General features: G+C 49.0%; 1 protein-coding gene across 2 annotated transcripts; it reads right to left on the bottom strand.

Annotated features, from left to right (window-relative positions):
* Nucleotides 1-2096: 2096 nt before the first annotated feature.
* Nucleotides 2097-12365, bottom strand: LOC144106248 (uncharacterized). Of its 2 annotated transcripts, none has more exons than XR_013308942.1 (2): nucleotides 6421-6822; nucleotides 2097-3156 (listed from the first exon to the last, which is right to left on the bottom strand). XR_013308942.1 is itself a non-coding variant. In XM_077639008.1 (2 exons), exons 1-2 carry the CDS (start codon nucleotides 12268-12270, stop codon nucleotides 3108-3110), a joined length of 1212 nt encoding a protein of 403 aa, XP_077495134.1. In that variant the 5' UTR covers nucleotides 12271-12365; the 3' UTR covers nucleotides 2097-3107. The 2 variants fall into 2 exon arrangements, 1 of the variants encoding a protein (XP_077495134.1); XM_077639008.1 differs by lacking the exon at nucleotides 6421-6822 and adding an exon at nucleotides 11108-12365.
* Between the last annotated feature and the right edge of the window lie 397 nt (nucleotides 12366-12762).

Genomic DNA, 12762 nt, shown 5'->3' on the forward strand with positions numbered 1-12762 from the left:
TATCTTGAGGAGGGGGTAGTCTGGTTACAAACAATCACTGTTTCAAGGAGGGCATGCCCTGATTGTGTGACCAGCGCCTGGTTCTCGCTACTACAGCAATGTCTTAAACATAAAGGCTCCCAGAAACCCTCTAGCTAGTGCCATGCCTGTAGCCTAGTGGCAAGCGTATCCGATTCCCACCGGTGGGTGCAACAAGCACCTTGCTCTATCGAGCCCAAGTTGGATAAGTGCAAGCTTGGTCGGCGTGGTTGCTGACACTTGCACGGCTCTTGGGGTTTATACCGCGGGAGCTGGACTTAACTCTGCTTTACTTCCCACGAGTTAACCCTATCGGGCGAGTTAACCACGTCCTCTCCTGTAAGGCACCCATAAACTAAGTACGTATATCTGTGCAAGAGACGCATATATACAGTACGCTGTACTTGACAGGACAGGAAAATATGCCGCGGAGTACCACGCATGTGGCACGGCACCCCGCTATGGTGGGAAGAGCACCACTACGGTGCTTTTATTTTTCCAGCATTACACTTACAACGTACATGTCCATTGATTCCTGGCTGACAGTGGTTTTGCTGCAGTTTTTTTTTTGCTGCAGTTTCCTCCGAAACGATAGCACATACCCATGGTTTGGTGCAGATCTAGACAGGAGTGAAAGTCACCCAGGCTGATGGATAAAAATTAAGGATTCTGGCGGAACGAATAACGAATTTCGAAAGATTTTGAGAAGATTGGAATGAGACCATGTATTGGTGTAGTATGGTTGCAACTTTTGCCTTTTCTTTCCCAGAGGCATAGGGATTTGTGGGTCCTTAAGTAGTCGTTCCGGAGCTGTCCGCGCTGTACGTGCCTTTTACTGGATTGCCAAAAGTAATTTTTGGTGCAGTTATGTGCCAACATGTGAAAACGTGACCACGAACAGTTGGCTCCCTCTATGTCCTTTTGCTACGGGAGATTGCCATTTCATATTACGCCTCGCTATCATATGACAGAAGTAGTCTATGGAGACCAACATGGGATTACGTTCCGACGTGGTCACGTTGTCGCACCATCGTGGGGTCGCACTTTTGTCGGTGTCGCAGAATTTTTGCATTACCCAGGATAGTAACTGTTTTGCGAGATATTTGTGGGTATATTTATAATTTCCGTTTTTTTTTTCTTGCTCGGTGGCTGAAAATCTGGAAAACAGTGCACTTTTTAATGCCAAAGAGGTAGGCAGAGGGCCTTAACACACCGTCGACGACAAAGTTGACACCAGTGCGGGCAGCGCGAGGTAGTGCACAACCTCAGATTTGTCGCAATTCTTGCATTCCCGCTGAGAAGAAGATGTGATTTGTAGTCATATAATCTCACTATTCCTTTTCCCGTGAAAACGTTCCTGTTTCCAGCAATTAACCGACAGTGTCTTCGCCATTCCAGCGTCGCGGTTATGTGCCAGTTTTATATGATTCCAGCCAACCAACCATCATTTATGAGCCGGCGATATGCAGGGCATTTGCATTCGGTGACTCTACATCGCGTTTGCTTCTTGATGCCATCACTGTGCGACAATGTGGCTGTCTCCGACCAGCGAGATAACCACGTGAAGTGCTCTGAACCTAAGCAGCCTATCAGTAAAGAGACCCTACCAGTTGCCCGTAAGGAGAAAAGCGTCAAGCGAAACCCTTGGCTCTCTTCACGGAGCCGGATGGGATAGGGCGTGACATGGTTGGCTGCGCTGAATGCAGCACTCATGGCGGCAGTCGAAGCATCTGAGCCTTGCCGATCCTCCAAGTGTAGGCAAGGCCACTGTCAGGGTCCTGTGAAGCGCAGACCTCGGACACAGCAAGTCATTTATAAACGCTTAGGCTACAGCCAAGAGGATGTCCGGTCTTAGGAATACGGTAACATTACTTTGTTCCCCCACTCTAAAAACAACGTTAAAACACTCGAAATGGTTCAAAAGAAAGCCGTGCGTTTTATCTTCAACTGCCATGGACGCATGCATTCAGCCACAGATCTTTTACGCATGGCTGGGCTCCACACATTGTCAGGCCGTGCCAAATTACACAGTCTAACGTTCTTGTATTTACTGCTTAATAATGCATTCAAGATGTCTTCCACAGACTTTGTTCGCATAAACAATACAAGAGGAACACGTCGAAAGCATGCACTCACCCCTGAAGGTTATTTTCTGTCACAGTGATAGACTCCGTTATTCTTTTTTGCACGAGTTGTCCGAGATTGGAATCGCTTGCGTCCATCATTCGCAGGCCAGTGCACATAGACAAATTTATTACCCTCGTTTAGAGTTCTGTGCTTACATTCCTCTCACCATAAGCTTGTTCATAATCTTGTAATACAGCGTTTCTCTCAGTGTATTTATTGTAATCAAGTGCCATCATCGGTTTTATAAAATAATCAATGGCTTTATTTAGTATTGCCATGTGTATATGGCATGTTTTTCCTTTATTTTTGACTCTTAAAAAAGATATTAGCACTGAACATGTATTTGTATGTTTTGCCCACTGCTGTTAAAATCCCAAGATGTGATTGGCAGTATTCCGGAATAAATAAACAAATGTCGACCAGGCTGCCCTTACTATAAACTCATACAAATGCAAGAAAGGTGATGGCAGGAAAGCATGCCCAAACGTTCCAAGTATGCGACAAAATGCGCGTTCGAGAGCACGACCTCTCGGCCCTATTCTGTGCCCTCCAACGAAGCCGCCTTACTTCACTTAATTGGCTCCGACGGCACAGATGGCACTCTGAAGCACATTATGCCTCACATCACGCTGGAATGCGCCCAATCATTCATGCGCTGCTGCTGCTCCTGTTTGTGATTCATCAGATTATTTTCTGGGGCAGTCATATGGGGCGGCATCATTTTAACGCGCTGGCATTGAAGGAGGGTGGCCCAGATGCCCTTCCGCTGGAGAAGCAACCTAGGTGGGCTGGGAAGGTCATGTAACCTTGTGGAGTCATCCCAATCAGCCGATCGGATTGTGAGTAAACTGATCACCGGGGCAGGTTGTTGTTCAATCAATGATTTATCGCGAGAGGTTGCTCTGGGTCGCACAAGCCCCAACCGTGGCAGCGTCTTCCATCGCAGGCCGGTGACGCATCCCTTAACCGTAGCACCATTGCAGAAAAAGTGGTGTGAAGAATCCCAGAGACCTGCGAAGTTGAAAATGAAATGTATAAACTTGAGAATAACCAATTTCGCATATACCGGCACTAACTCATTAATGTTATCGCGCCATGTCCTTAAAGTGAAGCTTTAGTTTCCCCTCCAATTTTTGCTCGTAGTTTTGCGAACCAATCAGCGCTGCTGACTTGCCCTGCAGTGAGGGTAAGTGACTGAGGGCTTGATTATTCGTAGCTTTCCCAGCTATTCCCACCTTCAGACCGCGAGTTTCACTTTGATTTGATGCTTCATACCAGTACTGGAGGATTTGCCGAACTCGAGAACAAACAGACACTTGTGCAACGTTCATGAGGGGCGTTGTTGTCGCGCTTCCCTTCAACGCCACGTAGTATATAGGGAAGTTGATGGAAGATTTTTATTGCGAAGTGTGCTCTGGCGTGACAAGCATTGTCTGAGGCATGACACGTGCCTCATGTGGCACATGTGATCTAGACACTACATCATGTGTCCTTGCTTTCTGCTTACGTTATTTCATATTGAAACAAGAGCGAGAGAGGGAGATAGAGGAAGAAGGAAAGCAGGGATGTTTACCGAAAGGGTGTTTTGGTTGCCTACGCTGCACTGGGGCGGAGGGATGCCGGAATTAAAAGAGAAAGAAAGCAGGGTCAGGAGCACAGTCGGAATTCGCAATTCCAGCCAGTCGCTCTCATGGATGGCGTGGTAGGCCTTGAGGCCTGCTGTAGCCATGGTTTGAGGATCTTACCCTCTGTTAAAGGGGTATTCACACTGGCGATTTTATCCCCCCCCCCCCAAGTGATGGTGGCTCTGCTGACGTCATGCCGTCGAGAGTGCTCGCGGCGACGCAGTTTCCGGTTATGGTCCGGCGGCCGCCGCCAGGGGGAGGGGACCGTTCGCTCGGCCGCTACCTTCAGTCCCTGCGTCCCCGGGAGATGCGGCGGCAGTTCGCTCTCGGTGGCGCGCGTTGGGGCCGCCGTTAGTGGCGCTCCGCTGTCGATGGAATTGTATTACGAGTTCTTGCAGTGAATTTCGCGCACGTTGGACGAAGAAGAATGCGTGCGCTAAGAACGTATGAAAAAAGAACATATCTCAAGTCCAATAGTTATGAACTGGTTATAGCAAGATGCGTTTTGCGGCATACGTCGTGTTTGTGTTTTTCTGCATCTTCTCTTTGAGTGTCTTCTCGGCTATCTTTCGAGCTTCAACATTTTTTTCTCTCTTTCTCATTCCCCCCCCCCCCTTTCGACTGTCGCCATTTTTCCCCCCTCAGATCAGCCCAACTTCGTTCCTTGAGCATGGTACACCCAGACGGTGGCTTTTGTTGTAAAAAAAATTAAAAACTACCTGGTCGCTGCAAAGCATCTTAACTTTTGCCCCCCCCCCCCTCCCCCGAAGAACAGCACAAAAATCCGAGACGCACGAAGCACGACAGGAACGATGGGGCCGATGCCGATGCCAGAAAACGTGGCGTCACTTCAAGACGTGTTCTCGCGCTGATGGTGGTCCGCATGTTTGTTTTCGGGTTTTCAGTCCGGTGTGTGATGCGTTCCAGTATCCACAAGAAAACTTGAAGCGGCACCCGAAGTAGTTTCCGGTACTCTTCCGGGTCATCTTCTCGGAGCGTGTTATACAGACTGTGCTGAACACCAAGGGACTTCTCTTGCATCCATGGTTTCACACAGCAACGCCGCTTTTTCTAGAATAGATCGTTGTCATCTTCAGTTTCCAGTAAAGCCGCCAACAACGCGTACTGCGCCCTTTTGCGACGTCAATTTCTGTTACTTTGGATCCTGTAGCGCCAGACACTTCGACATGTATTGAGCTGCGTGCTAAGAAGTTATTTGCCCTCTTATCTCTCTTCAGTCTGTTTCTTTTTTTTTCCTTCGCCGTCTTCAAAGATCAGCAAAACTGGCCATCCGGCCCTCTCTTTTAAACCCTTCCCACTCCTGTTTCCGCAGCCCGGCCCCCTCGCGCGTCTGGATCCCACGCGTCGGCTCTGCTGCCCGTGTGAATCGTGAATTTGGGAGCAGGGGAGGAGTTTGGCCGACCAGTGACGTAGCGCGCCTCCTCTCCCCTTCTATCCGCGCCGATATCCCCCGCGTGAATACCGCTTAATGTGCGAGGATCCAGTCGATCCAGAGCACAACACAGCAGGTCTCTCGATCGCAGAAGGTGATCGGCTATCGCAGTCGTTCATGTGGAGGTTCTTGGCCCAAGGGGCTGCAGTTCAGCCGAGCCCCAAGAACTGAATTTAGCGCGTCCAGTACTTGCAGTGCGTTGTGTGCTGCTGGCGACTGCAGGCTGGAACGCAAAGCACGCATGGCATTCATGAAGGACATGAATATTTCAGTTACTCGTAGATCGTGGCCACAGCCGGAATCATAGCTTTTGTCTGAAGCCGTCGTAGGGCGTTAGACAGTGCGGTTCCGGCAACATTCCTGGCCCAGTGGGCGTACAAGGCTTCTTTAGTGGTGGCCAGACGCAAAACGCCCGCCGTCGCGAGACGCCGGGCTTCCATGATTTAGTGCGGTTGTCGAAGCAGGCGCACAGACAACAGTGGGGCTTGGGGCCTTCTGAACAAAGGTAATTGCCTTCTTTGAAGACGTTCGGCGGTGAGGACAACGTCGTCGCACCTCTGCAGCAGCCTCTCTCTGCTTAGGATGGTCTCGCACCATCTGCTTGACTAGCGCCTGTTCAGTCTTAAGAAGGGGGCAGTCTTTCGAGGAAGAATCGTGAGTGGTGCGGCATTTTGCGCACTGCAAGGGAGCCGCTCGGCAAATGTCAACTCTGTGCGGCTCGGAGCATCTCGGCCATACGATGGAGTTATTGCAGACACCACTCACGTGACTCATCCTCATGCACCTCGTGCATTGTAGAAGCTTCGGAACAAAAGGACCAACTGGGTGTCAAAAATATCCAACCATCAGGTATGATGGTATACAGTCATCCTCGAAGGTCAGCTTTATGCATTTCGACCTGCCATGACGCTGGACCTGCCTTATTGAAAGCTGTCGTTCAGCGCTTTGATTAACATGGGAAAATTGGCGTCATAGATAGCGATGCGACCGTGGTAAATTACGCCAGCCGTAGTGCCGCTGCCTTAAACGATAACTGGGTGTACGATTATCGTCGAGTTTGGTGATGGCGGTAAATATTTCTAATGCCCCCCCCCATTCCTTGCCGTCAATGGCAATCAGGTTTCTATACGATTTTTCAGTCCCAGGTATCAGGCCCCGCCCGGTACGAATCTTTCTAGATAGATAGAGGTGACTTGCCTGTTCAGAAGGTTGAGTATGTCGGATAGCTCCTGTGGCACAAACAAGGAGCTTTGCGCCGGGGCACTTCGCGCCCTGATGCCCTTTGACCGGCTGATGAGGGCGACTTGGATTGTCTGCGCAGTCCGCGCTTGGGCTTCTTTCTAACGACCGGTACGAACCCGTCGTCCGTCGAGGAGTCATCACTTGGCGCCGATTACACCACAGTGTCCTGGCTGCTTGAGCCATTCATGTGGCAGAGACGCTTTCTCTGGAACGTCGTTGCCGACCCACCAGGTTTAAGTCTAAAGGGTGTCCAGCGGCCTCGACTTCCATCGCCGTGACAAAAAGGAGCGCCGCCTCTCTGGTACTTTTCACAAATACATTTAAAATGCTGTCTTGAAGGCAGCGTTCTGATACAGAACTTCGTCTTCCTCATATTGACATTGGCTACCGTGGGTGGGGAGGGGGATAGTATGATTACCAAAATCGCTATTTCAAGGAGGGCGTGCTGTGATCTTGTGTCCGGCACTTTGCTCTGGCGAGAACAGCGAATGTCTTAAACATAAATGCTCACAGAAACCCTGTAGCTAGTGCCACGCCTGTAGCCTAGTGGCAAGCGTATCCGATTCCCACCGGTGGGTGCAACAAGCACCTTGCTCTATCGAGCCCAAGTTGGATACGTGCAGGCTTGGTCGGGGTGGTTGCTGACACTTGCACGGCTCTTGGCGTTTATAACGCGGGAGCTGGACTTGACTCTGCTATACTTCCCATGAGTTAACCCTATCGGGCGAGTTAACCTCGTCCTATCCTGTACGGCACCCATAAACTAAGTACGTATATCTGTGCAAGAGACGCATATATACAGTACGCTGTACTTGACAGGACCGGGAAATATGCCGCGGAGTACCACGCATGTGGCACGGCATCCCGCTATGGTGGGAAGAGCACCACTACGGTGCTTTTATTTTTCCAGCATTCCACTTACAACGTACATGCCCATTAATTTTTTCCTGGCTGACCGTGTTTTTGCTGCAGTTCTTTTGCTGCGGTTTCCTCACAACTAGGAAACAATGGCGTTTTCGATATGCAGAGTACTAATGTCGTCTGAAACAACTTTTATGACGTTCAGGGCGAATTTCTTCTTCCTATCGAAGGCAACCTTACAGCTACTTGCAATGTTTTCGCCAATTCTAGAGAGAACCACAATGCTTGAAAATTATTTACATTACCACGCCAGCTGCATCTCATTCAGTGCTTCAGAAGTTATGGTAGTCAGGAAAGCATTTCTTGATCAATGACTTTTACGTCATAGCTATGATAATCATGTCCCACGACAACCCACGCGCGGCTCCATTTCGTATGTGCCCTGCGCTCCTTTTGTTTTAGAGTGGGGAATGCGCTACGCTGGAGGTGTGCGTCACGATACAATGCATGCACCACGCCTCTAGGTAGATGCAATCACTGGGTAGGACGCGCGGCTGTGAAACGCCTAGAAAGATTCGAACCGCCTCTCAGAAGCCCCACGTAGCCGTGGAGTTTGAGTAAGAAGTAGAAAGCATCTCTGCTTAGCCGATTGATCGTTTTCATCCTGTTTTTGAACCGATCACGCGCCTGTCGAGGAAAATTGATACCGGATTTGGCTGTGCAGAGGTGTTCTTCGTGTGGTGGATGAGAGGTAGGTATTCGAGTTGAAAAGGTCCTAACAAATAGAAATACCCGGTCTATACTATTCCTCTTTAACATTCACGTTACTGCATACGGGCGAAGTAATTAACGTTTTGGTTACTGCTTACGTAATAGCTATGTGAATTGCATTTACATTTAAGCTGGACAAACGGCTGCGACCACTCTTGCTGTCCTGAAGTTGCTTGCTTGACGTTCACGGCAACTGTCTGCAAGCGACCCGAAGATACTCATGAATTTCAATGCCGGCACACCAGCTTTCATAATGAGTAGTTTGCAAGCGCTGTTTCATCACACCTCTTGCGGGCTGCTATACTCTGTGCCTGCTTTTCAAGGCAATGAAAGGGAGGCTACAGGGGGGCAGCATCCGTCACTGGGTCTTTCCTCGAGATAGTTAGAGCTCAGAGTGCACGAGGGCCCGTCTGACCGCCTGGGTCGTTACTGTCTCCACGGCATGTTCATTCCGTCCATGGGCCGGTTGGCGCCATCAAGGGAGGTTTCTTGAACTGAGAGTGCCGAAAAAACTCGTTGTAATCATGTATTTTTTTAACACGACAGCGCTGAAGCTCCTGCAACAGGCCACGAAGGGTCATTGGATCAGGCATGTTCGATGTGGACGGAGTGAACGCGTTAGAGTGCGTATGACACGGCAACTTGTGTTTGGGATGTATACTGTTATACTATTTAAAATAGAAATAAACCAAACATAAATATGCTAAATAGGCTTCTGAAATTGCGCAAAATGAAACGGTGGTACTATGGTGCTTCACTGTACTGAAAGAAAGCGTGTGTATAAGTGTGAGCAAAAATTAAAAAGAAAAGTAAAAGAGAAAAACAAGTAGGAGGTGCTATCGCGACTACTCTTCAAACGAAGCTTAAGTGTCCTGCTATATTTTTCTTTTGCGGCTAGCGTCCCCAGAGTACTTGTTCAACTTAATTTTTTTTCGCCGATATCGAAGGTCCATATATTTAGCATTTCGTAAGAAACGATATCAATAAGTTTCTGAGGCTTGCTAGGCCATTCATCAGAAGTGTGATCTCAGATATCACCCGCAATATGCGTTAACACCTCTTTTTGGGCTAGCTGGTGCATACTTGAATTGGAGAAAAAAAATAGCGCCAAACCATGCAAAACACAAGAAGGAACGAAGACGACACACAGACGCTAACTCACAACTAAAATTTATTGAACCCGGGAAGCATTATATATGAGCTGAAGTTTCAAGGGGAAAGAATGGTGGAAATGAGTGCAGGGTGAGCAAAGACGACCATCTAGGTACACAGAAACAAGCAAGCAGCTGAAAAGTACAACGAAAAGTACAAAAGAAAAAAAAACATTGGTAGTTGATACCTGCATCTAAAAATTTGAATTCGGAGGTGAAAAGCGATAATGATGGGGTCCCACACCTACTGCCAAGTTTATTTATGTGAAAGGCCTCCAGACAAACAAGTGCCATTCTATGTGTGCTCTTGCCAAGTATCTTTGTCTCATTTAGTCCCGCCTCGCATCCGTCGCAAATCATTACATGCGCAACCAAAAGTCCGCATTTGTGCTTTAATTCTGATAAATTGCTGGCATGGTCCCCTAAACGCTTTTTTATACAGCGAGCTTGGCCGACATAACACTACTCACACGTTCAGGGGATAGCGTGAACCACTCCTACTGAACACTTGGTGAACTAACTGCCGTGCTTTATCTGGCATCCCCACTTTCTTGAGTTGCAGATTCCGGGGCACAGTTTTCCCACCTTGTTAGGAGAAACGACACTTACTCTATGCCTGCTGGCTGCTTTCCGCAAGTAGTGTGAGGTTTTGTGTATTTAAGGCACAACCCCCCCCCCCCCCCCCTCCGACGAACCTCTCCAGAATTTCTTCGTGTTCCGTGCTTAAGTTTTAGAAGGATGGTCTCGCAAACAGCAAAAAGACACAGAGCAGGAGAACCCAGCCACCGAAAGTCGGCTCATCTGATTTTGTAAGCTAGCTTGCAACTGATGCGGGCACGATATTTTGAGAGAAGATTCTAAGCAGTGCGACGCTATTGCTCTGCTTAGTCGTTGAATGCAATGAATGGTAAGGCAAAAGATCCTTTTTTTCGCTCGCACCAAACAGTTAGAGTAACAAGAATTGGCAGCAGCTTTTCTCTTTGCACCTAGGCATAAACGCCGATGACGGGCAAGGGTTGCTTCCATACCCAACAATTCTGGACAAATACATTTTAGAACGGGAAAGAGTTGATGAACGCGTTTCTGTTTTCATATAATGCAAGATTTCACTATAACAACCAATATCTCCGCCGACCTGTCGTCGGCAGGCTTGCATTTTTTTTGCTAGCAACGTTTTACTAACGTCAGAAGCGTTCCTCTCATTATCTTTCTATGGCAGGCTTAAATGCTCGATGCAAACAGTGGAAAAATCTTAAAGGTTATGCTACACATTAGAAGAATGCACCTACATCTTCAATATTTCTATAACAGTACCTTACAATTTTCCAATTTTCAAAATTTTTGTTCAAATATGCATAACATTTGGTGTGAATAATGTGGTGTGCCATGTATAACATGGAACAGGTCAGAGTAGCCTAGCAGATAACGCTCATTCTAGCAGGCGCAATTGCGTTCACTTCCTTGCCCTCCCCTCCTTTATCTTCTCCTTCTTCTGAGTTGATGATGCCCAACAAGAGCGGAACTTAATGTCCCATATTTCGTTCACATGGCGCTGTTCCATGCCGAACCCTTTAGGATTGGACGCCGTTGAAGTAAAAACAATGAACAATTTTTTACGGAGGCTTTATTGCGAATTTCCTCGCCATGCACCACACAGACGGTGCCCTGAAGAGGATTCCTCCTCATCTTACAATTCAGAAATACAGGACGGCATAGAAGACACCTTGCGGAGCACTTTTCACAAAGCGCGCGTTCTCTCGAGGCTTCTCCAAACAAATCCGCTTTCAACTGAAAATCACAAACCACGCACAACCAATGGGAAAAAAAAAACTCGCGGAAAGCGTGCAGGCGCGCCTTACACGAATTCCACGTTCGTGTAGATGATCTTGTTGTCGATGAAACCGTTCAGGTCTAGTTCCTGCCAGGCGATGCTCTCCGAACAGCTACCCGAGTTCCACACCTCCGGGGTCGGTTTCTTTACCACTGTGTATTCGGTCATGCGTATCGAGAGCCTGGCGTCCTTCTCCTTATCCCTGGGGTGCGTTACAATCACCGTCACATTCATGGCAAACGGCCACTCCAAGCGGCTGTCCCAGGCGCCGTCACGCAGGTTCATAATGAAACGCGCGAAGACTTCGCCATCCTCGCCTTTGACGAGCTTGAAATCAAGCCGGAAGGTGTAGCCGGCAAGCGTGCAGACCTCGCCTAACGTTACGAGCTCTTTCTTATCACCTACAAGTGTGTTGCGTTTGGCATACACGTCCGGAAATTTGCACATTGTGATGAAAGCGTTTGGCTTGCAAGCACCGCGGAATGGACCGTAAGTGCCAGTCGCTTTCTGCTCAGCGCGATGCTGCAATTCCGTCTTGATACAACTGGCCTTCTTCGCGAGATCAAACTCGTGCTCTAAGTTGGCCACGTGCTCGAGCAGCGCGTTGGTGTCGTTCACGATCCAGTCTTGGTCAAACTCCTCCCTCGACCCTCGCTGCCGCAGGCTCTCGAGACCCGTCTTGATGTCTCCGAGTCCCTCCGCGACGCCTGAGACATCTGCCGCCGTCAAAACTGCTTGCCTCGAAGCACCGTTTTCTGCCGAGCAGCGTCGGAAGTGGTCCGCAGTGGCAGTTCGAAGCAAGGTTTGACCACAGTTGGTACATAGAACCTCCTCGGCGGTGCACCGGGTCAAGTGCTTCTTGAGCTCGGATAGCTTACCCGAAAAAATACACTTCTCGCCTCCGGCGAAGCATTGGACGCGCAACTGCTCTAGGTCGCACTGCTTGAAAGTCAAAGGAACCATGTCGGAGCGATCGAATTTGGCACCGTCCAGGGCACAGTTCTGACCTTTCGCGACCTGGCTTTCACACAGCGAACACAACACGTGACCACAGGGCAACAGCACAGTGGACGACGGCACCAAACCACACATGCTGCACACCCGGGTTCTCGGCACCTGGTCGACGAAGGCGACGCGGCGTCGCTCAAAGAAGTCGTCGAAGCCGGTCAGCGTGTACTCGGTGGCAGGCATCTTGTCAGTCGCTTTTAGCGCGTGCACCGAACTTTTAATTTGTCGTCGAAATCAACTGAGCCTTTTCGTAGCTGACTGCGAAGCTGCAGTCTGTACACTGCTAGGATACAAACCGGAGTGCTGTGCCTGGGTTTCATGTAGCCGCTGAACATATCTTGTTTGTTCCCTGCGCTTCCGATAACGCTTGTCGGCTTGCTTCATGTCTGTAGGCGATACAGTACACGGGGACGGTGGCACTTTATCTGATTAGGCCGGCACCCTTTCCGTACGTCTGGAAATATTGCGGCCTGTTTATCCCATCAGCTTAGTTTTAATGGGAGTTCGCGAATGCATAGTAGGTTTGGCAACTAGGAAGTGAAGATGTGTACAGCACGGCTACAGGATTTGTTTTGGTGTGGCGATGGATGCTGTGTGCAGTTGAGAGATTAAGACATACGTCAAGCTGGTAAGTTTCACAGATTTCCGCTGCACCCCGTGCGTCACCCGATGTAA

The sequence above is a fragment of the Amblyomma americanum genome, chromosome 10 (assembly GCF_052857255.1).
Source record: "Amblyomma americanum isolate KBUSLIRL-KWMA chromosome 10, ASM5285725v1, whole genome shotgun sequence".
In the NCBI taxonomy this organism is placed as follows: domain Eukaryota; kingdom Metazoa; phylum Arthropoda; class Arachnida; order Ixodida; family Ixodidae; genus Amblyomma; species Amblyomma americanum.